The sequence below is a fragment of the Ascaphus truei genome, chromosome 3 (genome assembly GCF_040206685.1).
Source record: "Ascaphus truei isolate aAscTru1 chromosome 3, aAscTru1.hap1, whole genome shotgun sequence".
Classification (NCBI taxonomy): Eukaryota; Metazoa; Chordata; class Amphibia; order Anura; family Ascaphidae; genus Ascaphus; species Ascaphus truei.
Genome location: NC_134485.1, coordinates 210,267,736 through 210,294,156, shown reverse-complemented (window position 1 = coordinate 210,294,156; position 26,421 = coordinate 210,267,736). Strand labels below are relative to the sequence as shown.

At 42.1% G+C, this 26,421-nt stretch overlaps 1 protein-coding gene across 3 annotated transcripts in view; it reads right to left on the bottom strand.

Annotated features, from left to right (window-relative positions):
• The window catches only part of CAMKK1 (calcium/calmodulin dependent protein kinase kinase 1), a 328,954-nt gene that overhangs the window by 19,795 nt on the left and 282,738 nt on the right, over nucleotides 1-26,421 (bottom strand). For all 3 annotated transcript variants that reach the window (XM_075589999.1, XM_075589997.1, XM_075589998.1), the window contains exons 10-15: nucleotides 24,253-24,452; nucleotides 22,450-22,503; nucleotides 21,846-21,919; nucleotides 19,905-19,992; nucleotides 15,307-15,435; nucleotides 4,321-4,421 (exon numbers count right to left, since the gene is read on the bottom strand). In XM_075589999.1, coding sequence (XP_075446114.1) covers nucleotides 4,321-4,421; nucleotides 15,307-15,435; nucleotides 19,905-19,992; nucleotides 21,846-21,919; nucleotides 22,450-22,503; nucleotides 24,253-24,452 — 646 coding nt within the window. The remainder of the gene's footprint in view (nucleotides 1-4,320; nucleotides 4,422-15,306; nucleotides 15,436-19,904; nucleotides 19,993-21,845; nucleotides 21,920-22,449; nucleotides 22,504-24,252; nucleotides 24,453-26,421) is intronic.

Genomic DNA, 26,421 nt, shown 5'->3' with positions numbered 1-26,421 from the left:
CACGAAGTAACAGTGTGACCTCTCTATACCAATTGTGGTCTCCATTACCGGTCCTCCCCGGTATCCCGTGGTGAATCGGAGAGTGGCACCAGTGATATTTGGTTTTGGCGAGGAGGCTTGTATATGTGTTTTTATATTTGAATAACATTATATGATTTGCTTTTAGAAACAGGATTGGCTTTAGGATTGGTCAGACCTTATTGTTCATTTTTACCACCTATCTCTAACATTTTTCACCTTAAGTTTAATATTTGTTTAAATGAGTCACATTGTTATATTTTTTCCCTATTTGGGATGTCATCCTTTAGTGCACTTTATTTTATTTTTTTATATGAAAGTTAGACTCATTTATTACCCATGCAATATGCCACTTTATTATTTATGAATAGCAGCAGTGGCTCTTATTTATTCTACAGGCATAGGAATGAAACATTGGGCATGTCAGAGGACCAGATGTTTCAGGCAGTATATGTTGCATTCATTCTGAAAACTGGAAAAAATACAACCCTAGGTATGCTTAGGGAAAATTCATTTGTAACGATAGATTATGATTAACTATACAGCATTATTAACTCCTTCCAGCTAAGAGAGCTATTTTGACTTATAGACTCTAATGAAAAATGAATTGATATTAAATGAGAAAAACGACTACGTCATTGGTGCTGGGGAATTAATATATTCAGTAACTGCAGTATATGCCTGTAGACTAATTACTGGAGCTCGAAGCCAAAATCAAACCAATTTATCATTGGAAATTACTGGAGAAAATATGGAAGTTTTGCTTAATAGAGTAGGGTGACAATTGGACACGAGATAAAACAGTTCTCCTTCAAGAAACCAAGAGTTCAAGGGAAAACTGCCTGGCACTTGTCATAATGAGCAGCTAGTGTAACTTTTGGGCCGTGGATGTGGTGTCACATTCCCACTGTGATAACAGATCGTAGGCGAAGGTAAAAACTGTTATTGGAGTAAAAAAACACACATATACCTGTAATGAATATGGCAGAAAGTAATAAATATTTTTAGCAATCTGGCACATCAGAGTTTAATGTTAATGTTTAATGTAAGTTGCAAATTGTCTTAAAATGACAAGAACTGGTTTTATTTGGGTCAAGACCTGCATAGTTATGGGTTTGTCCAGAGCCCGAGATATCTGGAGTCAACACCTGGGTTTGCAAGTGCGGGGATTGAAATAGCGTTGCAATTCGTCCCTGAAAGGTGGAATACACCATGGGTGTGTGGCAAAGATGACAGCCCAAAGGATTGTGCACAGTTACTAAATATGAAATCCTGTGTCTGACCAAGATTCGCTAGGTATGTATTAACCCATGTCATACATACAAGTCACATGCTCACAGTTGTGCCATTCGTGACAATACCTATATAATATCTATTTATCCCTAATGTCGAGAGCTACCAGCAGGAAAATGTGTCGTGGGTCCTTGTGGCAGCAGGGTTCAGAAACACTCTATTTATATTTATAAATTGTAAAAAGTCCTTTAACATCATATTTTCTTCCAAGATATTCATTTCAGAATCCAAATTTTGGCACATAAAGAAATGTTTATTTCAGATCTCAGTTGCCATGTGTGTTCTCCAAGATGGTAACTTGTAATTCCTGATGGATTCCTGTACTTCTTAGCTAAGACACATGTTCTCTACCAAGTTTGTACAGGAGATACTACTTATGTAGCTTCCTATTTTGAGGTTATCTGTATATGGTCTTAACATGGTTGGTCTATGTGACATAATGTATGACTAGCCACACCCCTTACTCTCACAGAAATGTCCAACAGCTGTCTGTTATATGATCTTCCCGGCAACTCTGGCCTTAGGAGTTAGCTACACCCTTTACCTCCAGAGATTGCCAACATTAGCTGTCATTATAATCAATCATACACTCAGGATATCATTTCTAACACAAATCTTGTTTCCTGTCTCAAAATGATGCATTTGTGTCACTAGCATTCTTCATTTGCTTAAAAAACGATTTTCTTACAGAAAATGACAAATCTGTTCAATTTAGTACTGCTCCTGCAGTTTTTAGTATTGGAAGCTCCCTTGCTATGCTTTTTTTGAAACATGAGGACAATTTTTTGGTTCAGTGTGCGATAGGCCGCTGGGATGTAAACATTCATCCACAGATTATGTCAAAAGTAACAACGCTATCATGCCGAGTGGCTGGAATAGGATAAATTGAACAATAAAAAATATTATGCTCTAGTAAAAAACACATACAAGAAATATTTAAAAAGGTGATATTCGGCTTAAAAACTGCCTAAGATATTATTTACATGAGCACACACCTTGAACAACCACTTTGACTCTTAAGTTTTTCTAAATCTTTAGTCAGTCATTTTTTTAAAGTGACACTTAAATCAGAGCTTCTCTAAGTAGCTGTTTTGGATCCAATGCATGAAAATGTAACGGAGAACTTTTGAAATAGTTCTGGAAAGCAGCTATAAAACAGAGATTTTTTTTTTTTTTAAACATACAATATTGCTGTGTGTGACTTGCATACAAAAATGTTTTCATGCAACCGTGTTGGCTTCCATATTGACAAACTGTGCCAGAAGGTGTCCGATGGAGTATCACTGTTTAGTGAATATGGCCCATAGTCCCATAGTTGTTACAGAAAATTTACAAATTACTTTTCTGTTCTCAATCTCATACTTCTTTGGCAAGCGTAGTATTTTCCTATTGTTATTGTTGATATGAAACATCTTTGCAGAGAGTGTTAGAATGGCCAGCATTCATTTTCTAGACTGCTTTCTAACATCAGTACAACTTCAGAACATCTGTTGCTTTATTTCTTTAATTCTGTGTGATTCCCTAATTCAGTGGTGCGCAAACTTTTCCCCGTGCGCAACCCTGCCTGCTCGGCCCCGGCGCCTCGCACCCCCCCCCTTCCTGCTCGGCTCTGGCATCAAAAGATGCACGGGGTCATGTGACGTCAAGTTGCCATGGTAACGTGACCCCGCGGCATTATTTGATGTCGGGTTACCATGACGACGCGTCGCTGGTAGCGAAGGTAAATGTGTTATAGAGGCCTTGCGTGCTCCCCCGGCATTTACTTTAAATGCCTGGGGGAGAGTGCGGGACCTCTATAACTGCTGGGCCCCCCCAGAAAATCTAGCGCACCTCCCAGTTTGCGCATCCCTGCCCTAAGTAACCTTTAATAAAACCAATATATTCTCTGGTTTGCAACAACTGCTACAGTTGGCATAGATGTAGCATTTTCATGTAAGTGCTTTCACTTCCCTGAAACGTCAACATATGTTGCCAAGTGGAACCGCATCTTAAAACAGAGGAGGTGTCCAATTTGTCATTGCAGTGTGAAAATGTTAAATTGTAGTGAACAAATTGGCCTTGCAGCTGCGGTTACATAATGCAGTGCTATTGGGACACACACATTACTTTAATTATCTCGCTGATCTCTAGCCAATACAAATACTGTAAGTTAAAATTCCATTGAAATGATAGAGAATAAGTCAACTTCGTTACGTCTTACACTACCATTTTTTTTTTTTTTTTAAGATACTGAAAGGGGGTGATAGTGCTGATCGGGTTTAATGAAAAGCACCGAATGAGTGAATTTCACAAAATATGCTGTGCATCATTCTTACACATTGGCTTAATTTTATCTTCTTTGCTCTCTTCTGCCTGTTGGTGCAACTGTATTAAATGTTTACTTTATTGTAAGATATGCAAAAGGACACGACTTGCTACATCACTGAAAGCTCAGTGCAGGACTGGTGACAAAAACAGCATCAAGTATGGACACACTTGAGCATTGCATTAAAGATGACAAGAAAATGTGTACTATAGTTCATGCGCTTGTGCACCCAAAACTAGAAGGCCCATGTGCAGTAACTGTTCTTTTTTGGATGTGAGTGCTGCATATTCAAAATCAGTATCATACGTATATACATTACTATACTTCCATACCCCATGCGGGTTATGCTATGTATGATTTAGAATGAAATTCCTAACATTTTATAACCCTCCTTGTGAAACAGAAGAGCAACTCATTTCCTTATTATTAAGCTCCGCAAAGTTGTTCCACTGCAGGATATCACCAACTGCAGTAACAAGATTAGGGGGTCTAATGTTTCTGTGCCCCTTAACGTGGTGATCATCGTACGGAAACAAAACTTTTTTTGCAGTGTGATAATAGTTAGATATGATTGAAAATGTATTCCAAAATTGCAACACTTTAAAATCTAATATTTTAGGAATAGTTAGAGATTGTCCTTTGTCAGGTCAAATACAATCGTACCTTGAGAACCATTATATTTTGCATTGTGAATTTATACTTACATTAATAAATTTCCTGGAGCAGACATGGATCGTTCTTCTCTTCTTGCACATTCAAAAGGGTTTCCAAATGAGCGCTTTCTTAGCATTGCTTTAACTAAAATCTGCAAGACAAGAAGAGGGAAATGTTAAATATTTATTTATTTCTAAAATGTTTTACCAGGAAGGAATACATCCCGTTTTCAAGTACGTCCTGTGCACAGAGTTATGATGTCAAATACATGGTTACAGTAGGTGAACACGGTTATACATTATGTATAAAGACATTGCATGAACATTTTAACGTATTTTACCTTTTAGGTGTATGACACAGTAAAAGACCAGATTAAAATGTGAGTTAGCTTTAGTTTTTAAAGAATTTAGACTGGTGGTGGATTTGTAGATTGTTCCAGGTGTGAGGTGCACGGTAACAGAACGCGATGCAGCCGGATACTTTGTTAAATCTTGGGACCGCGCACAATCGTTTGGAGTCAGATCTCAGGTGAAGTGCTGCATGTGGTAGGGGTGAGGAGCTGTTCAGATGGGCAGGTACAGTAGCTTGCCCAGAAAGTATTTGAAGATGAACTTTATGCCTAGACGGTTTTCCATGTTTCTGTGCAGGCCTGGTCTATTAAGGCCTCCACTGCAGAGGTAAATGAGAATTTTCACAGGTAGTGTTAGGACCTGCATACTGGTCATGCCGTGACGTGGCTGCAGGCTTAGAATGCTTTGGCCAAAGGGTTTAACGAAATGAGCCTTATTCATGAGAATACTAATATTGATGTATTTAACTATGTATTTTGTCACATTTGATATCTTTGTCTTTTGTTGTATAATTAGTATTAGTAAATATTATTTCTGAGTGTAGTAATATTTGTAATAGCCATACTGTGAAAAGACTACATTTTGTTAATCTGTCTAATGAAATATCTGGGTCAAATTCATTTTTGGGTGGTGTTGGTTACTAATGTAAACCAGGAGTTAACAGTGAGAGTAGATATTAATCTCCACCCAGTGATGACACAGCAGTACTGTGTCATAGGAGGTATAAAGGACAGGAGCAGAGGATTCTGGGTACAGAGTTCCACCATGGAAGACAGAGAGGCCTCAGAGAGTAGAGGTAGAGAAGACGTTCCCCAGAGTACAGCATAGATTAGGTCTCCCTTTTATTATGTTTCAGATAGAGTCAGTGCCCCTACAGATAATATCCAGTAGTATGGCCAAAACAGAGAAGAGCATGTTCCAGTAACGGGGAATGCAGACATGTCCCAGTGGGCCAAGCAGAAGTGTCCTCAGGATATCTGGGGATTAGCCCTCCCCGCGGATCCCCACCCCAGTAATCAATTAACCTGAGGAAGTGGCAGTTCCAAAGCAGGGATTGTAATGCCACTGTAACGTTGCACAGAACAGGCCAGGATCTTCAGCATGAACTCACAGTAAAAGGGGCAACAAGAATATTAGTATTAAAAGAGGGATGGTGGTTAGTGGGAGAGGCTCTTGCTACAGTCTGTGCTAGATAGGTGGTGCCAGGGGTATGGGTACAGAGAACAGAGATAACTTGCCGAAACAATTGAAAAGGCCCCCTACTGTATACTACAGCACTCGCCAATTGATTAGGTGATTAGGTAAAATTAGGTGGGACAAAACAATAAACAGCACATAAACGGATGATCACGGAGACAGTGATACAACAAAAAAACGATTAAACTGATTCTCTCTTAGTGGTATAGAATACTCAATACATGTAGTAAATTGTAACCAAAACCAGGGGATAGGCAGTTGGTAAGGTGACAGAATGCACATCACCTAGGCATTAGATCATGGTGTCTGATAATACATAAGTATTTACATAGTTCATATGTCCTATTGGGGTTAGTCAGCTTAGTCTGTTAATGAACACCTTGTATTCGTTAGACACTGAGTTCAGCCGGGGAGGAGCCGGCTGTCCAATAGGAACTTCCGCTCCTGTTCCGGTCACATAGTTCTCCGGCTCCCACCGGCAGCTGTGTGCTGCATTCCTGCTGCTCCCGTTGGCTGAACACGGACTTCTGCTGCTGCCACCAGGACGTCTGCTGCTGCTCCCAGATGTCGCCGTCGTCTTCCTCACCGGTCTTCCTCACCATCCGTCGCCGGCTGCAGGTAAGTGTTGAAGTATTTTCAGCTACTCTGAAATTACCCGGTGCCGGTCCCAGCCCCGTGCTGCCGGGTCCGGGTAGGTTCCGGGTAGCTGAAAAAGCGCCGGGTAAGCCAGGTATTGGGTATTTTCCGGGTACTCGGTACATCACTAGTCTAGGCTATTGAAATGCTTAATTTAAGAGTGAGTTTTAAGGTTGGATTTTAAAGTGGTGAGAGAAGGTGCTTGGCGTACACCAAGTGTGAGGGAGTTTCACAGGTAAGGGGCAGTGTGCGAAAAAGGCGAGAGAGAACAGGAGAGGTGAAAGGGGTGGAAAGGAGACAGTTTTTACAGAGGGCAGGAGACAAGCAGGGTCAGAAAGAGAAACTAAAGATGTATGTGGTGAGGTGCAGATAGTGGAAAGCCTTGAATGTAAAAATGAGAACTTTCTCAGTGATCTGACTTCCCGTGAAATTTCAGGAGAGGGATTTAAGGAGGAGATGAGCAGAGATTGTTCTAATAGAAAGTGAAATTATTCTAGAAGCAGATTTTTGGATAAATTGCCAAGTAAAAAGTTGCGACGCAGGTTGGCTCGTTAGCAGAATATTACAATAGTCCAGACGGGAGAGGATAAGGACATACATTAAAGTTCTAGAAGTAGACTGAAATATTACGGAGCAAGAAACACATTTTATCAATGGCGTGAATGTGAATGGAGAATGAAAGGGAAGAGTCAAATGTCACACCTAAGCAACATGCTTTGGTGACAGGATAAATGGTAGTACCGTTATTAGGTTGAGTGTAGGAGGAAATATGAAGACATATTAGACATATGAAGTTTAAGGCAGCGGAGCACCATCCAAGAGGATATAGCCAGGAGGCAATCAGAGCCTTGGGACTCGCAGATGTGAGGTTAGGGGTGTATAGATATATCTGCATAGAGATGATACCCAAAGCGATACCCAAAGCCAAAAGAGTTGATGAGGTCACCAGGTGATAGTGTGTAGAGAGAGAAAAGGAGAGGTCCCAGAACAGAGCCCTGAGGTACAGACCCCCGCCAAAAAGCGGAAATCGTCAAAAAGCAGAACATTGCTGTAGCCCCCTTTCCCTATGACCAAGGGAACTACGCGTGCTAAATACCTGCTTGCTCACATGGGGCCTAAGCCTCTGCGAGGCTGGGGTGAGCTCTTTCTCCTCTCGGTACCGCGCCTCCACCTATGAAGGATCCCAGCATGGACGGGATAACCCCTCACAGGAACCAATACAGCAGAGAATAATACACACTGGTATATAATTTGAATTTACTGTAACACACTATAACAATACAATAACACAACAATACATATATCAAACCAATGCAGCAACGCAATGTGATAACCCAATGTCCCCCACAGTCCGGAGTGTGCCCTGGGCACCTATGACCCAATGTCCATGGAACAGTGCCCACCCCAAAGTGTACGAAGGTAGCGCTACCCTCCCTGAGGGTGGGTACCTTCCTGGCTACGACCAGGGTATTATGTAGGCCTTCTAGTAGCAGAGCCGTGTCCATGGTCCCACGACGCGGGGTCTGCAAAATCCCCTCTCGCCTTACGGGTGATGGTCCGCCTCGTGGAGGAGCTCCAGCAGGAGTGTCTCCCTTAATGTCTATAGGATCCTGGTCCCAGGCCACAGGACACCGCGTGGCCGTCCGGTCAATGGTGAATCAACCTATCACTATAGCAGTATCTGAAGGCCTTCCCTACAATACTGTGACTGAGTAACTCTGGGTCTAACTGGGGCCTGCGGGGGAAGTCTGGCCTAGTCCAGGGCCACTGGCACCCGGACACTACCTGATTCCTTGCTGTCCCAGTCATTACTGGCGCGCGGCTGTCTTCGCGCCAAACTATCTTTTGCCTCCCCCCATGGTGCTCGAGCCCTATTGACTGTGATTCCCCTTGTGATATTCCCTCCCTCTGAGGACTCTGGGACATTGTAGTCCCTTGCTGTGTATGCTGAGCCATTTCCAAGATGGATGCTGCACTTACTGCACACGCACGCCTGGACTTGCACTGCGCATGTGCGAGCCCTAAGATGGCGGCCCCTGCACTTCAGGTCCGCCGCGGAGCTCCAATCGCCCTGCAGCCCTCTCCCTGCACTGAAGGTAAAAGGGGAGCTTGGCTACATAGCCTTTTTTTTCACAGCGCACAAATGCTATGTTCACCTGCGACATCCTGTCCCTCCTACTCCGTCCCAGAATGCAGCATTCCGGAAGCAAATGGAGACAAGCCAAGAAGGGATTGGGCGGGAACCGAGGAGGAAAGGGGGCGCGAGCGTGTGTGTGTGGAGAGGTTGGGCTGCATGACAAATACATGGGTGAAGTCAGGAAACATTTATTTATAAAACTGCCGTATTAGTGGAACGCTGATAAGCGGGGCCCTGCTGTACTTTAGTGAGGATTGTCTTCGATGAGTGAGCTATACAAAACCATATTGTAAAGGGTCCGGGACGGCATAGGAATGAAGAAAGTTAATCATATGGGAGCAGTTTGGAAGCCGAAGGCATGAAACAGGGCGGTAGTTAGTAAGGCATTTAGGGTCTAGGACGGTGGTTCTAAAAAAAAATTGAGCAGGGGCATCTCTGAAGGGCTTTAAAAATATTGGGGTACCCTGCTATTCAGACCTCTCATCCCCATTTTATTCAGACCCCTCATCCCCTCCTCGCTTACATGCATACATCCTCCTTTTCACAAGCACACCCCCACACCCTCTTCTTACACACTCCACATTCACCCTCACCAAACACAGCACTCACCCGCTTTCTTAAACAAACATCACATTCACCCTCCATTCTCTTACTTAGACCATATACCTTCCCCAACCCAACAAAAAGAACTAGCCTCCCTCACCCTCCCCACAAAATGTATCACCTTTCCCCTACACACAAAGCCATCCAACTCTCCTGCCCACACAAAGCCCACACTCCTACCCTCTTTCCTCCCTCACACACATAAAAAAATGCTCAGAATTCTGCACTGTCCAAAGATGAAGAGGTTTCCCACTCTCCTCTGCACTGAGAGAGAAGGTGTATCACAGGCTGTCTCTCTCCAGGTAACACAGACTTTTTCCTCTGGGGTCACAACAACCTTGGCAGAGTTGTGGTACACCCTGGTTTCGAAACACTAATCTACTGTTGAGTGTTTGAGAATAGGTGCAAAACTGCATGCTTAAAGGATGAGGGGAAGTACCAAAGGGCAGGGTTGGTTGAAGATACGAGTGACAGTGGGGACTAAGACAGAAGAAAGAGTTCTGATAAGGTGTGCGAGGATGGAATCGAGAGGGCATGTGGTAGAGGGAGAAGAGAAGATCAGCCTAGAAACTTCCAACTCTAACAGGAGAAAAGGAGTCAAGAGTGGAAAAAGGAAGTATAAATGTTAGCAATGAGGAGTGGGAAGGAACAGAAAGATATTGTGGATAGCATCCACCTTGCTTTTAAAATGGTCGACAAAGACTTTAGGAGAAGAAGGAAAAAAGGGAAGTCGGAGAAGGTCGGAGGAGAGAATCAAATACAGAGAAAAGGTGGCCTGGATTGGATTTGTGAATGTTGATGATTGAGGGGAAATAGTGTTGTATGGCCTTAGTGAAAGCAGAGTAAAAACAGGAAAGTAGAAATTTATAGTGCAGAAAATAAGCATGGGTGTGAGATTTCCTCCAGAGCTGTTCAGCCAAGCTACTGCAAGTGCGAAGGGTGCGTATTTGTGAATTTAGCCAGGGTCGTGGGTTAGAGGGATGGCTGTGCCGGACCAAGAAGGGGTATATAAATCAAGAGAGGAGGAACAGTGCGATTTGTAAGAGTTGACAATATTATCAGGTTCAGAGGAAGGAGAGAGAAAAGAGGTTAGAGTTCAGGGCAGATGCCAGAGCAGAGAGATCAATGGCGCAAAGATCTCAAGAGTAGAGTGGAGAACAGGTAGGAGGGGGGTAAGGAGATTGAGTGACAGTGAATGATTGGAAGTGATGCCCATAGAGCGGAAGTCGGGAGATAGAGAAATCCAAAAGGGAACAGTATTTAAAAATGAGGAGGCCTAAATTGTGACCATCCTTGTTGGTGTTGAAATTGGTCCATTTTTAGAGGCCAAAGAAGGAGGTTAAAGAGAGAATGCGAGATGCCCAGGAGTCTGAGGGATCATTAATATGACAGTTAAAGTCCCCCAGCAAAAGGATGGGAGAGTCCGAGGAGAGAGAGAATTCAAAGTCTAAGGTGGAGGAAGGTGATGTAAAGGTTGGCAGTCGGTATAAATGTCACGTGCAGAGAGAGAGAGAGAGAAAGAGAGAGGGGGCAGAAAAGATAGACAGCGTGAACCTTAAAAGAAGAGAATGAAACAGATGGAGGGATAAGGAGGAGCAAATATCCTCAGCGGGAGGAGAGGAGACGTACCTCTCCACTCCAGCCTTTGGGGCATGGAGTGTGAAAGAACGTGAGACCACAATAAGAGACAGCAGCCTCTACATCAGTCATGTTGTGAGAGACGGGTACCTGTTAGAGCAAAGAGGTGAAGAGGATGAGAGCAGAAGAGGTCATGTACAACCAGAGCCTCGTTAGTCAGAGAGAGGACATTCCAGAAGGCACAGGAGAAGGGAAGAGAGAAGGAAGGAAACAAGGAATACTATTGGCAAAAACAGGTAATGGGTAATACGCCCAAATCCTAAAAAGACTCCTAATAGTGGTCGCGCAGCATTAAGTTGCTATAGATCACCCCAAAAATTATCAATATAGAGTATGTATTATTTTAACAGTTTGGCTATTATAAATATTACTACACTAATAATAATTACTAACACTAAGTATATGTTTTTAAATATCCATATTTCTATTTTAATTTTAATAAATGTTAAATTTCAATCAGGTATTCAACATGAGGGATGTGTCGCCTATAATTCAATATTAATTATGTATTTGAGCTTAGAACATAAGCGCACACAAGCGGAATTGAAATTAAGTACGACATGCTCCAAATTTGCTCTAAACGTTCATACTGTAGGCCCTTTATGTTTGCTTGATACACAACATTGGCTGCCAAACAGAAGCATTGCCCACCCCCCTTTGTCCCAGGCTGTGCCATCTGGGCTAACATGCTTTGACACTCATATTTATAGTGCTCAATTTTTTTCAAATCGCTATCGTCTTATGCACTATGAAGGCCTCCTATTTGCATTCACCAATGTAGGTGTTCCATGTTTATGCATCTGATAAGAGGACTGAAGAAAGTCTGTGGAATTTTCAGCATGGAACTAGTAACATTCACTAACTGCGTCACAATCATGAACACCTGAAATAGATTTTAGAAAAATTATATGACACAAAACCTAGGGAGTATAAAAGCGAAATATATGCTCTCTCCATGTTCATCAATTCCTTCCCCAGAAGACGAACACTGTTAATTAAATTTGCATAATTAATAGTGCAGGCAGAAAATGTAACCTATGGGGAAACTCGTCTGCTTGATAAAACTAGATCACTCTTCTGATGCTGGAACTGTATTTAGAAGACAGCTCTTCAAACTGCAATGATAAGTAGATTGCATTTTGCATATTTCCAGGGAAACTAAATGCTCTATATAACATGTATGGTAGTGAGTATTATAGTTAACCTGAAGTTTGGTTAACATTGACTAACTGTGTGATGGATATACAGTTGTAAGAAATCCACACCTCGGTTTACTGTTTACCTTGCCTTACAGACCTGTGCAGTCCTGGAACACTCCCCATGATATATTCTGCAGCTGTGCAAGCTATTACTGCAGCCCCAGCCTGGGCTCAGTCATTAGAGCAATGCTTTTGCTATAGGTTCGCTGACCTTTAAATACAGCTTTCCCACAATGCTTCTCTGCAGAGCATAATCCTTCCTGGATGTCACATGTGTTTTGCCACAAGCCCTAGGCTTGTTATCTCTCGTTAAGTTTCGATGTTCTTGTCCCATGTTCCATGTTCCTAGTTCATGTCCTGGTTCCTGTGCTGAAGCGAAGGACTCTCCAGTGTTACTTCAGCTTCCTGTTTCCTGAGACCTGCTATCCTTCCATAGCAGAGGCCTGTCTACTGGTTCTTGGGGCCTGCTGCTCTCTCTCCATTGCAGAGGCTGTGTCCTGGTTCCTGTGCTGAAGCGGAGGACTCTCCAGTGTTACTTCAGCTTCCTGAGGCCTGCTGCCCTTCCCTTAGCAGAGGCCGGTCTACGAGTCCTGAGGTCTGTAGCTCTCTCTCTCCTTGCACAGGTTCGTTCTGGACTCTTGCGCTGAAGCACTGGTTTACCAGTGCTGCCGAGCGGTGTGCCCACTCCGGTCTGCCTATCCCTTCCTGAGACCGGTACCATGGGCCATGGTCGCCGCACGTGCAGAACCCGTTCCCGCCCTGCAGTTATCACGCTGAAGCGGGATCTAGTTGACTTCCAGTTACCGAAACTCCGCTTTGATAACGTTTACCCTGATGTCTCCTATCCTGAACCTGGCTCATCCATTGACTACGCTGCTCTCTCCAGTCCCGACCCTGCTATGTACGACTACGAACTGCGCAATCCGGATCAGCCTGCGTGGTCTAAGGTTCTATTCTGCGAGCACTGCTATATCTGTATGACATACTAGGCAACATGTGAAAGTCGTCATCAAATACACAAGTAAGATCTCTTTACTTTCCATTGAAATCCGTTGAGATGAGGAAATGTTTAAATGGGATAAAGTAGAACAATTACAGCATACTTTCTGAGATCTTGTCTATTAAGGCTAGATCCAAATTAAGCCAGTCATGAGTATACCCTGGAATATGGACCCTATGAGTACTTTGCTTCCTGTAGGAAAAAATTAGGCTCAGGAGACCTAGATTCATACAGTACCCTGTCTTCACAAGGGTGATGCCACAAATAATGCATTTGAGGTTAGTTAAAGGATGGGTTGTTGCATCAGAAGTAGCATGCAGCTACAAGTATGTTAAGGCATTTAGGCCCTGCAGTCTACATGAAGTATTAGCATTTATAAATGCTGTAAGATAAATGCAAACACTAATACACGGGTTGACTCAAACGGGTTGACTCAAAAATGTAGTGGTGCTTAGTGTTAAAATGCCCAAAGCTGGCTGCTTCTCTCTCCAGTGAGCAGATGACTATTTATTGTATTGGAAGGTCAGTCTGTGTTGACAAATACATTCCGATAAACAATTGTGTTTGGCTTCTGAAAAAAAAGGGGAGGAGGGGCGGAAGCCACAAACTTAACCAGTTTGATACTGGAAAAGACTGCAACAATAATATACTAACTATGTACTCATGGGGTTATGATAAAGGGCTTCTCTTTTTGCTCAGCCGCTAAGATCAGGGATGCATATTTCACTGGTACTCAATAACTACAACTTGATATATGTCACCTGAAAAAAAATATATATATGTTGTAGCCTCCTTGAACAACAAAAATGGCACGTGGCAGTGTCGAGGGGGCCGTCCCATAGGTGGCTCTCCAGAGGAGAATGAACTTTGCAGCATTATGAAACTACAGGCTACCTCCTGCACAGCATAATGCTCAATAATAACCAGAGCCCGGATATCATATACACCTTTTGGAAGAAGGGCCCTATCCAAAACGATTTATTTTCTGATTACCATGGCATATCCTGTGAAGATGTTAAACACATAGGAGGTCTTCCAACACCTCCTGTGGGTGATGTTATTGTTTAAATAAAACTATTTTTTTTTTCTAAACCTGCGTCCCTTGGCTGTGCGCTGCTGTTCTCTTTTTTTTCTCTACCTGGACCTTTCTACTTGCAGCTGGTCACACATTATAGAAGTCAAAAAGCTCTAGGAGTGGGTAAGGAATTTAATTATATTTCTAGGACTTACTTTCCATTGGAGAAGCTATGTGAGTATCATTGTCACAGTTCATTACCTATATTCTTTACCTCCAATGAGGGTGCCTCAGGGTGGGTTACCATTGCTGTGTGTCCGTCAGGAAGGTTTTGATATTCTTTATATGAGACATCTCCCCATTTTGGTCTATATTGCTATACCTACTCCATGCTTGAGCGGTTTTTGTTCCGTCTACTTTATATATCAAATAAGAAAAGGGACATCTTGTGAATAATTTTACTTCTGGATATATTCAAGCACCCTATACCTATCCTCTTGAATTGCCTATTCATAGGTAAATGATGTGCACCTGCGTGCCAATGCATTGGATGTCCCTAAGAATTTGTATGATTAGAACAGCCAAAAACCAACAGTAAACACCACAGGTGCCCTGCAACATTGTAAATGCTTATTAGCACCATTAAATAGTAGAGAAAATATGTTTCTTATTCTGAACACAAGTGTACAGGCATCCCAGTATCAACTTACTGAAATTGATTGTAGTATTAATTAGTAAAGGCTTTGCTTCTCTACGGGGATCTTTATCTTGATAGAGGTTTGCGTACAGGACCAAAATGTCGACAAATTTGCAACATATTTCAGAAAATTACCACTGTCCTGCTGTTGTGTGTCCCTAAAATGTGGTGCAGTATGGCTGGTTGGTGGCCCCTGAGAAGAAGTCAGAAAGCCATAACTTTCCCATGTATTCTTCAACACACACAACCTTTCTTGACGTGAATACATCTCTCTCTTTATGATCACAAAACCTTTTGACCAAGGGGCCCAAGAAGCTTCTCTCCCTTGTTTAAAAAGATGGAGCTCTCCTTGTACCAAGCACAGCATCACTACTTTTCTAAACGTAAGTGTAGCTAGCTTCAACAGGGTTACTTCCAAGTGTCTCATCTTAAGCTTCGTAAGTAGATTCTCCCTGTAGCTTTATCATGGTATCACAGTCATATATATTTCTGATATAGTTGTGCTATAGATAGGAGAGGTTAAACCACAGTACCCATGAGTCCCCAAAGAAAATGTTTTCGTACCACTGCTGTCAAACTTGGGATGAGCTTGACGGAGTTTTTCACTTCCTCTTCTGTCACTTCTACAATGGTGCAATGCTCTTCTTCAAGGGGCAAAGGATCCTCCCCATGCTTTGTCACCCAAGGATGAACCTGAATAAAGAAGAGCCGAGTAAAGCAAAATAAACTGATCTTACAAAGTTTCCTATTCATGTATATACAGTAAATCCACCACAAAGGAGTTGTATACACAGAAAAAAACCCCTCAAAGGCTGAAGTGGAATTACAATCCTGTGGAATTCTGGTACATTAGAGAATTTTCCCAGCATCATTGTTAGCTGTTATAATTACTTCTTCTATACATGTGCAGGTGTCCTTGAGAAAAGAAAGACGCAGAAAAAGAATTCATTTTGGTCATTTTTGAATATTTAGAACAATGTCAGAGACAGATCACACCTTTGTTAATTAAAGTCTTCAGTGCTGGGAAATGGAAGTGATGCAAGCAATTTTTTTAAAGAGCGGATTAAAATATCTGCTGCTTCAATGACATGAGCTTGTTTTGGGTACTTGTTGCTGGGGACATGAATATTAGAGTTTGGTAATAATTGGGACGCAGCATAAAAGTAGCCCAGAAACAAAGTAAAAACATGCAATTAAAAATACAGGTGTCATCTTTACCTTCGTGGTCTGACCTTTTAACTGTACCCTTCTCTTTAAGAGCATAGTTATTTTATGTTTTCAGCATAAATACTTGTCAGAACATAAAAAAAAAAAATCGAGCTTGCCAGCATAATGAATTATTTTCTGAATGAATTATTTCTCCCCCTATATCTAGCTTTTCCTTTAAAAGGAGCATAACCCCCCTCCCTGCATTTTCTAAATCTGCCGCCCCTAGGCACAGCTGCCTCCTTAACTGCCACCCTCTCCTTCTGAACCGCAGTGTCAAATGACGCATCGGACGCCACGTTATGGTAACCATGGTAACGTGACGTCATTTGACGCAGCAATGACGCATGGCCATGGCAACAAGACGCCGTGACGTCATGCTGGTGACGTCCGCAACGTCATTTGACACTGTTGTTCTGAAGGAGGTGGCAGGTAAGGAGGCAGCCGCAACAACTAAGTGACTTCCCATCAGGCCCGAGATCTATAAAAAGTATATGGGGCCGACATTTTTGCTGTCCCAGGCCCGGGCCTAACGGAGCGAGAGAGAGAGAGAGACGCCTCTCCCTGTGCAAATCTCGCTCGAAATAAAAATATTTCAATTAAAATTTTATTACTAGGGTAGATGAGCAGTGGGTCTCCGGAGCAGAACCGTGTTGATTTATGGTCCGGGGACCCCCTGCTTCACGAGATACAGGCTCCATTATGGGTGGCGGTATCTCCTATGCATTGAAATGTCCCCGTCACGTGACGTGGGACATTTACACGCATAGGAGATACCGGCACTCCATAACGGTGCAGAATCTATACTAGTAAGAAAAATGTAATTTAAATATGTAGTAAAAACAAATACACAACCCACCCCCTTGTGCCCCTACATAAAATTATTATTTATTTTTTTACAAACAGGATTAATACAGGCCAGCTGGGGTCCCCTGGTGGTCACCACGGTTGTCTGGGGTCCCTGGGTCATCCCCACGGGCCCTCGGCTGGTCCCTGCGGGTGTCCGGGGACCCCAGAGGGTCACGGGTTGGTCCATGCAGGTGTACGGTTAGCGGTTAGCCGCTAAGGTAATGAAATTGCCTACAAATGCATTTTTCATGCATCCGATTCATGCCCGGGGTGTCCGGTGGTGATATTAATGGATATCAGCTCTGGAGTCTCCCGGCATCAATCCAATGCAGGAAAAATGCATTTATTTTTCTAAGTCCCGTCTCGCCGCTTGTCGGCAGCTTCTCACCACCTTCTTGCCAACTTTTTGTGGCGGGACGATTTGAAAAGGAAATCTCCATTCTAGAGCGGCGATCAGCCTCGATAAGCTGATCAGGGTTACTAGAATTGAGCGAGTTTGAGAAGCTGGCGATAAATGGTTTATCGTTGCGCACTTGGCGGGGTTTTTTCCGGCAAACCCGCCGATTTTTGCTCTTATCGCCAACTTATCGGGGCTTACTGAATCGCTGTAGGCTTTTTTGGCGATAAGGGGATTATCGCTGCTTATAGCATGAGGCCCTTAAACTTAACATGTCAAAAACAGAGCTCCTCATACTTCCTCCCAAACCTGGCTCTACTACAGTACCTCCTTCCACACTACTGTTGTAAGTACCATCATTAACCCAGTAACCCAAGCACACTGCCTAGGTGTCACACTCGACTCTTCTCTGCCTCTCCTCTGTCACATTCTCTCTGCAAGAATCACTCTACTCTTTCCTAAATCTGTTTTAGCGTCTCCCCTGCTGAAATCCCTCTCCTGGCTTCCTATCAAATCACGCATCTCATACTCAATTCTCCTCCTCACTTTTAAAGCTTTACACTTTTCTGCCCCTCCTTACATCTCAGCCCGAATTTCTTGCTATGCACCATCCCGACTCTTGTGTTCTGATCAAGGATGTCTTCTCTCTAACCCCATTGTATCTAAAGCCCTCTCCCACCTTAAATCTTTCTCACTGACTGCCCTGCACCTCTGGAATGCCCTTCCACTCAATACCCGACTAGCACCCTCTTCTTCATCCTTGGGGTTGAAAAGTAAATTTGTGTGTTGAGGTGATATTTAAACGCAAGAGATGTGATTCGGTCACCTAGAGAAAGTATGTGCAGAGAAAAGAGAAGAGGTCTCAGGACTGAGCCCTGGGGTACCCCACAGAGAAATTGATAGAGGAGGTGTTAGCTGAAGAGACACTGAAAGTACAATGGGAGTTCTGAAAGTACCATGTAATGGGTGAGATCGGTTAGAGATCCAGACGTGAGCACCATTCAGAGAAATGATTATATAATTATATAATAGGTTAATTGTTATATAATGAACCGTCCCTAACGCTACATAGAAAAATTATCTCAAAATGAAAAAAATAAATAAATGAAAAGCCAAGGATTCCTTTGTAGAGACACCTTTGCATTTAGATTAGAAATTGTTAAGATTCTACGGATTGTTCCTTTTTTAAATATTGTTTGCCTCAAAAACTATTTATTTTGTCAATCTTTTACTATTTTGGAGATCTAAAAAAAAAAATGGAAGAAAACCTATTAATATTATTTAGTGAACTATGCAGCATATTTATTGGAGTGCACATACTACTCAATTTAATATATTTTGTACAATATATACCAATACATTTTGAACTAAAAAAGTACAACTAACCATATGATATGTTATTATTAAAATCCAATATTTACTTGGCAGTCATGAATAATCTAGGGGCAAAAATGTGTTCAACATAGTCTGCTCTAATTGAAAGGCCATACAGTACACATCTGTGAAATGCAAATACAAGAGCAGAGGTGTAAAACAGTATACTGTATATATATTTTTTAGCGCTGCATATGATTTTGCAGGGAAAATCTACATTGCACCACAGACTTGTAAAATATTAACGGTGGAGATTTCCCTAGCACAAAAGGGTCACATTTTCAGAGGGTAATATATAAAGGTAAAAACAACACTTTAAAAAATGTAGAACTATATTTTATTGAAAGATCTGGATTGAGCACAAGAAAGTTAATTAGAATGCAGAGATTGCATTTGATTAGTGAGAGCACGCTCTCTCTGCAATAGTCAATGCAGCTACTAAGGGAATACATGAAAGCGGTTGTTTTTCTGTACAAATGTTCATCAAGTTCCCCATCATCTGAGCAAAACACTTCATTACAACACTTAATTAAAATCATGTATTAGACATATAATCTCACTCTCATATACAAAAAGTGGAATATTTATTGTCAATGTTTCGATACCTCAGGGAACCTTTGTCAAGACAGATATATCAAGCACAAAGTACACTTTTCTAGCTATTTAAGAACACCATACTACTATTTACTGCCAAAATCGTCTCTGCGTTGAAACACAGACATACTGTACAGTATATATTGGCATTATTAAATATATATCAGAATGACTAATCAACAGTAAGCAGCCTGCAGAAAAGCTATTTCGAAATTACATTATGAGGACACCAGGGAATCAGTGATCAAACAGCATATAGACAGTTTAATTAAAAAGTGACACCTAAGAAAAAGTAGCGACTGGAATTAAAGAACTTTAAAGAATATTATAAAACTTTGCCAACTACTGAACATTGCAACAACGTAAGAAGACGAGCTTTCATACAGTATATTGAATGTACTATTGGAAGAATTGAAATTCCATAGCGGTAATATCCTAGGTTGCATAATAGTTTCCTTTTGATAGAGAATGTGTCCAGCCCTGGTGTAAATTGCCCCTTTTTATGACATCACATTCTATTCTTAACAGGTGCTCCACAGGTTTAGCACACTGCGAGAAATAATGGTTTTATACATTCTTTAAACATTATTAACTGTTGGCTTTACAGAATGTTTCCTTATCCTCCATGAGTCACATAAATGTGATTGGTGTGCCCTCTATCTACACTCTTTGAAATCCTGAACACTCATAGTAAGAATAATGAAATGCCACCGACAGGAGGAATCTATCTATTAATACAAACCTTTATCTCTGGAACGGTTATTCTTGCTTCTGGTTTTTTATCCAGCATTTTCACAATCAAGTCTTTAAGTTCATCACTTATGCTTGGTCTAAAAGGAAAATAAATGATGAAAGAACGTTTAGAGGGCTAGAAGAAAAGTAAAAATAGCATAACGTGGGCAGGAAATTGTCCAGTCAACATTTTTCTGAGTTATTTAAATATTGTTTAGCAGCGTAAATAGTTAAAGCAATAAACGGTGTTTGAAGTGGGATGAGAGTTGGCCCTTCAATCCCAAAGGGGCCCTGGAGACCGTTGGGAAATTTTGTAGTGCTTTAGTTTGCAACAGTTCATGCAACAGCTTAAGCAACAGGAGAACAAGCAGAAGAACCATGTGCAGAGGTGACCAGAATGAAAGGCTACAGAACCAGCAGACAAAGGTCCACTGTGTTGGATAAAGACACACCACAGTCTGACTGGGGAGACTGCTACAGACAGTGACCCACACAAGGTACTGATTCTGTGACCAAAGTCTATCTCATTACGTCATACTACCGTGCCCACATGGCCCAAACCAGATTCCTCACGATGAAAGCAGCCGCTATAAAGATTTAATCTTTGACTAGAATGAGACAGAACGGTATCTGTAATTATGCAACTAAAGATGCAACTCTGTCCACTCGTCTTTGCAAAGGAAAAAGGCACAAGACTACAGTAATGGTTGTGTGTGCGGAGAACTGCAGCAAGATTGATGTACTGCAATTTAAGGATCCTGAACCAGACGCAAATGGCCTCTCTACTCATAAGGGGGTAATGCTTTTTGCGGATAAGCCTGTGATGGATGTGGAAGCTGTAGACCGGGGTCCCCTTGTACTGAATGAGCTTGACTGAGCAAAACAAAACTTGACAGACCTCAGAAGAATGATACTCAGTTTCAATATACAATGCATCATGTTCATTCTCAAATATATAGTACTTCTTCTTTAAGCTTGTGAGAGCACCGCATCTCCCTTTGAGGGTTCACAAATGATGTGTTTGATTTTCAGAATGTTAATAACAATTGCTACTGAACTAGTTAAATATGGTCGGATTTTTTTTCTCCATTGTTAAAGGCTATTTCCATTTGCTGTAAAACCATAGGCATAGTAAAGTTTCACTGAATTCAATGTTAAAAGTAAAGATCAGAGTATAACTGCACTGTAACAGTAGGCTATGAGTAATTCCAAATTATTAAAGTATTACACAACTTGCATGTGTAACTAATGGGGGAACATAATGGTTGGAAATTTTCCTCTTGTACGATGGCCAAAATATCTTAACTAACTAGTATAGCAGGTACTACAGATATACTGTTGAACATTAAAATGTATTAAACATAAGATTCTTGGCTGAGAAAGAGCAGCTTACATTAAAAAAAAGACAATGCACCCTTTTGAATTCCGCTGTATAAATATGTGCATATACGTATTTTAATGCTCTATGGAAAGTGACAGCAGCACTTCTTCAAATCACGTGAAGGGTTCCGAAATCTTCAAGAATCCAAGCCAAGAATCTTATGTTTAATACATTTTAATGTTCAACAGTATATCTGTAGTACCTGCTATACTAGTTAGTTAAGATATTTTGGCCATCGTACAAGAGGAAAATTCTCTCTCTCTCTACCAAAGACATTTCATTGTCAAGGATAATGTGAATTACTACCCTATTTACTTCTGCTCCTCAACATTTACCTAACGTATATATATTAAAAAGAGCAGGCCTGGAAAACAGCCAACAATATAGATCGTTCCAAGACGCGCTGGGAGTGTTGGAACTGCATGAAGTGAATTCTTAGGGGTTACATGGACAGCCCATAAATCTTTGGAGACCACCTGAACACTACAGATTATATCTTGACAATCCCTCACTAGGTGCAGTAGCACCATAGCAAGTACAAACAGAACTTAAGTTTAACATTTTACTTACTCTTCTGGAAACACCACTGGTTTGTATTTGATAAGGTTATGAAGAACCAAGATGTACTCATCTATAAAAGGGCACTAAAAAAGACACAAACAAGTCACAGCTACAGTATGCTTTACGTATTAGCAAAGAACTGTTAATGTTATTGACTAAAAACTGTAAGTTGCACAGTGCCAGCAATTTGATCTCACACTGTATTCCACTGACCTAAGCGTGTTGCATTCTGAGTTAGACATGCTTCCAGATGCAAACAGATGACAAAGCTTCGGGAGCCTGTATACGAACTTCACTATGAATCTCACGCAAGTAGTACGGGATCTTTCTTTTATTAGTACAGTAGGTTTTTTCCTTGCAAAGCATACCAAAGTAATCTCTCCATTTGCAGTATTTATTATATGCATGCCCACAAAATATATGGATGCTCAATGTGGTTAGAACAATTGCTATCTTACTAAATATGTTCTATTCCACATGCAATTAGGGGGCATATTTACTAAATGGTACTCTGCCATAAAGCCCCTTACAGCTCATTCACTTCACTGGAAGGTGACTTATGGCACAGCACTGCCTAGTAAATATGTGCTTAAGTGTTTTCAAGGTAACTTACCTTTCCAAATACAAAACAATAAAGGGTAACTCCCATGGCCCACGTGTCAAGTGCCTACAACAACAACAAAAATACAATTAAAACTGGGCAACTCAGTAAAAGTCCTATCATTTCACACTTAAGGAGGCAATCAAAAGTGGCAGATTGTTTTGCATTTTTTTTAAAAGTATATATACAGGATTGAGCAAGTGGGTCTCCGGAGCGGAACCTCGTTAATTTGAGCTCCGGGGGCCCCCTGCTTCTGGAGATAATGACCTGCGAATTAGGTGCCGGTAGCCGCATCACTCGGCTACCAGGGTTGACAATATGTCGGCTCGTCAGAGATTTCCCGCCCTGCGGACCAACAGGAAGCCGTGACGTCATCGGTGCGGCTTTCTATTGGCCCACCTGACACGGGTGCTTTAAACTTTAAAGCCATGCATGCTGAGCTGGAGCAGCTACTGCACCTACTTCGGAAGCAGGGGTTCCCGGAGCTGAAATTAACAGGATTCAGCTCTGGAGATCCCCTACTTCAATTCTATATAAAAAAAACATAAATAAAAAAAATTAATTCATTAAAATTAATTCATGTTATTCACATTTTATACAATGCAAACATTGGTAATATGCACATATGTATTTGTGGTCCTCAAAAAAATATTATCACAGGACAGGAATCAGGACGCAGGACTTAATGAACTGTAATTCTGTACCAGCAGAATCCAGGATGGATACATCAAATTTCATTATCCAGACATTAAATACAAAAATGTCCAAATCCCCCCAAAAATATGTTGAATAAGTAAAACTACATCATAAACCTCACTGCTGCCATGCACTTTATTTTGTGGATAGTCTCTTAAATGCTTTTAAGTGCTTTTAAATGCATATGACGTGTTCCCTTCTTATTTAAATGTAATGTATTTTATTTGGTGTTTGTTTTTTTATTTGTAGCTTGCCCATTCATTGCCATAGTGGCAAACCATGCTCATATTATGGGCATGGTTTACCACTGTGCCAATCAATTGGTTTATGGTCAAATGCTTGTTTTATTCAAATATAATGTGTTTTATTTTGTGCTGTTTTTTTTAGCTTGTCCATTCATTATCAGTGTGGCAGGTTTATCACTATGCCAATCATTGGGTAGCGGGGGTGGTGGTGGGGTTAGTTGCCCCGGGAAGGGTGGTTAGGCCTTCTGGGTGGGTAATGGGGGAGGGAGATTAACCTATTAATTACTATAGCGGTTACTAACTGCTAAGGTGATGAGGGTGTTAGTGGCCATTCGTTTTTATTGTAATGTTGCTGCCCACGGAGGACAGAGAGGACGGCCTTCACCCTGACAGGGGTAAGTAGAACTTTAAATTTACTTTATGCTAGCTGGTTTTATATTTAATGGGCCCATGCACTATTATCCTTACCTGGATAATAGTAATTTTGCCCATTACTGTACTGTATGTGTTAGGGGGTGTGGGGGATGGCATTTATTTGAATGCATTGCACTGTAATGGTTTTTTGAATGGGGAAAAGCGCTATTAGCCATCTTTGGTTAATAGCACTTTGCCCATTCCGGTATGGTGTTGTTGGTACAGGGGGTGAGTGAAGGTGGTAGTTGCCAAGGGTATGATTTAAAAAAAAATTATTGCATTTTTCAATGGCACAAATATGTTTGTTAAATAAATTGAATTTTTTTTATGGCAAGGTGCACCAGGTGACAGGCCTGCAGTTGTAATTAGTGCATTAGGATTTCAGGCCTGTTTCGTACAACCTTCTGGTTCCACACTGCACGTAAATTATGACAGGACAGAACACTGCAGCACATCATACCTTCCCACTGAACCCGCGGCCAGAATCTGCAAGAGTCTCAGGTGCCATGAAAGCAGGTGTCCCAGCAGTACTGGACAAAACTGCATCATTGCCTTCAAACTGGTTGCTCACACCAAAGTCTGCAATTTTGACGTGACCATCATCTCCCAGGAGTAAATTGGAGGGTTTGATGTCCCTGTGGATGATCTTCTGGTAATGCACTGCGGGTAAAAATGCAGGGGCAATAATGAGAAGCAGAATAGGGACGTACTCCTTAGGTCTCATCGTACACAATGCTCGTGGAGTAAGTAACAGAAGCAAGAAGCCACATAAATCACTGACAGAGAATTCAAATGCTGTCTTATTCGCTCCATCATACCTACATACACACATAACACAGCATGTTGTTGTTATATGTTTCTATCTAGCAGCTCCATGGCGTAATTCATTATGGTTAAACGTTTGCTACGTATTTGCTGTCACAGATAGCAGTACTTCAGATATTAGCTAATAAAATACAGTAACAGTACAATACACCAACTGCAAAAAAGTATGCATTTACATAATTAGCTGAAATAATAAGATTTTTTTAAGACCACATCTGTCAAAATTCTAAATGATATTACCAGAAGCATTGCAGCAATGATGGAGAAAAACAAAAATTGGATATCTGCCACACTGTTAGAAATGATGACATTGAGCTGCATACAGTATTTTACAGTAGCTTTGATTTTATATTAGGGTAACCAAAAACTTCTCACTGTAAAATAGAACAATTGTAGCATCATTGTAGAACTACTCATTTTCATCATGCATTTTAAAAATACAAATGTGACTAATTATATTCCCATTTGTTTCTGAGATCCATGCACGTTGCTTGACTGATTTCATATATCTAGGATTCTGCACTATAAATGTTAATTGTAAATTGTGCACTTGGTTTTATTTCACCAATAAATGGTCTGAGTTGGCCTTTATATTATATATGTGCGTTTAACCTCTACTTTTTCTATTTCGATCACTGTATATGTTATCTTAAGTTTATACCAGTCAACAATACGAGTGAGAAAAGGCAGTGATATAAAAATAATCTAGCACTCGTACATTACCATATATTGATAAAAGTAAAGACATTCCTGTTAAATAAAAGAGGAGTGCAAACACATAGTACAGAACAAGAGAGAGGCTGGTGTGGTTAAGGAGTCATGCCTAGGGTGACCACCCGTCCCCCTTTTGCCGGGAAAGTCCCGGTTTTTCGAGAGCTGTCCCGGTTTCCTGTGTGTCCCGGAAATGTCCCGGTTTTTCCTCCATGTGTTCCCGTTTTTTTTTAGCATCGCCAGCGGTGCGCGAGTAAGCTGCGGTGCGCTGTGCGCGAGTCTGCGGCGGCGCGGAGGAGACTGCAGCAGCCCGGCTGGTAAGTATTTTTTTTTTAATGGCCCCCCCCCCGGCAGTTTCCTACCTTGTTGGCCAATCCCCTGCGTTCCGGCATTAAGCCCTGCCCCCCGGCATCATCCTTCACCAAGGCCCGGCATGTGGGAATGGATGGAAGGAAGGGTGCCGTGGGGGGGGGGGGGGGGGCAGGGCCAGGGTGCCTGGGGGGGGGCAGGATAAGCGTGCCTGGGGGCGGGGGGCAGGACCAGGGTGCCTGGGGGTGGGGGGCAGGACCAGCGTGCCTGGGGGCGGGGCTTCCGCTTCCTGCGGCAGATCACACGTGGTGTGTGTGTGTCTGCCCGCTCCTGGCTCCTCTGCGCGGTGTCTCCCCCCCCCCTCTGCCCGCCCGGGGTGATATGAGGTGGGTTTTTGATCCGTTGTCTCCTGTCCTGGCGCTCTCTTCCCCTACGGTCCCCTTGGTTCGGGAGATGGGTGCGGGGGTGGGTGCAGGGGGAGGTGGGGAGCCGCCTGCTCGTGGCTGCCTCTGTCTGTAATCCAGTGTGTGTGTGTACCTGTGTGTGTGTACCAGTGTCTGTGTGTGTGTGTGTGTACCAGTGTCTGTGTGTGTGTGTGTACCAGTGTGTGTGTGTGTGTGTGTGTGTGTGTGTGTACCAGTGTCTGTGTGTGTGTGTGTGTGTGTGTGTACCAGTGTCTGTGTGTGTGTGTACCAGTGTCTGTGTGTGTGTGTACCAGTGTCTGTGTGTGTGTGTGTGTGTGTGTGTGTGTGTGTGTACCAGTGTGTGTGTGTGTGTGTGTGTG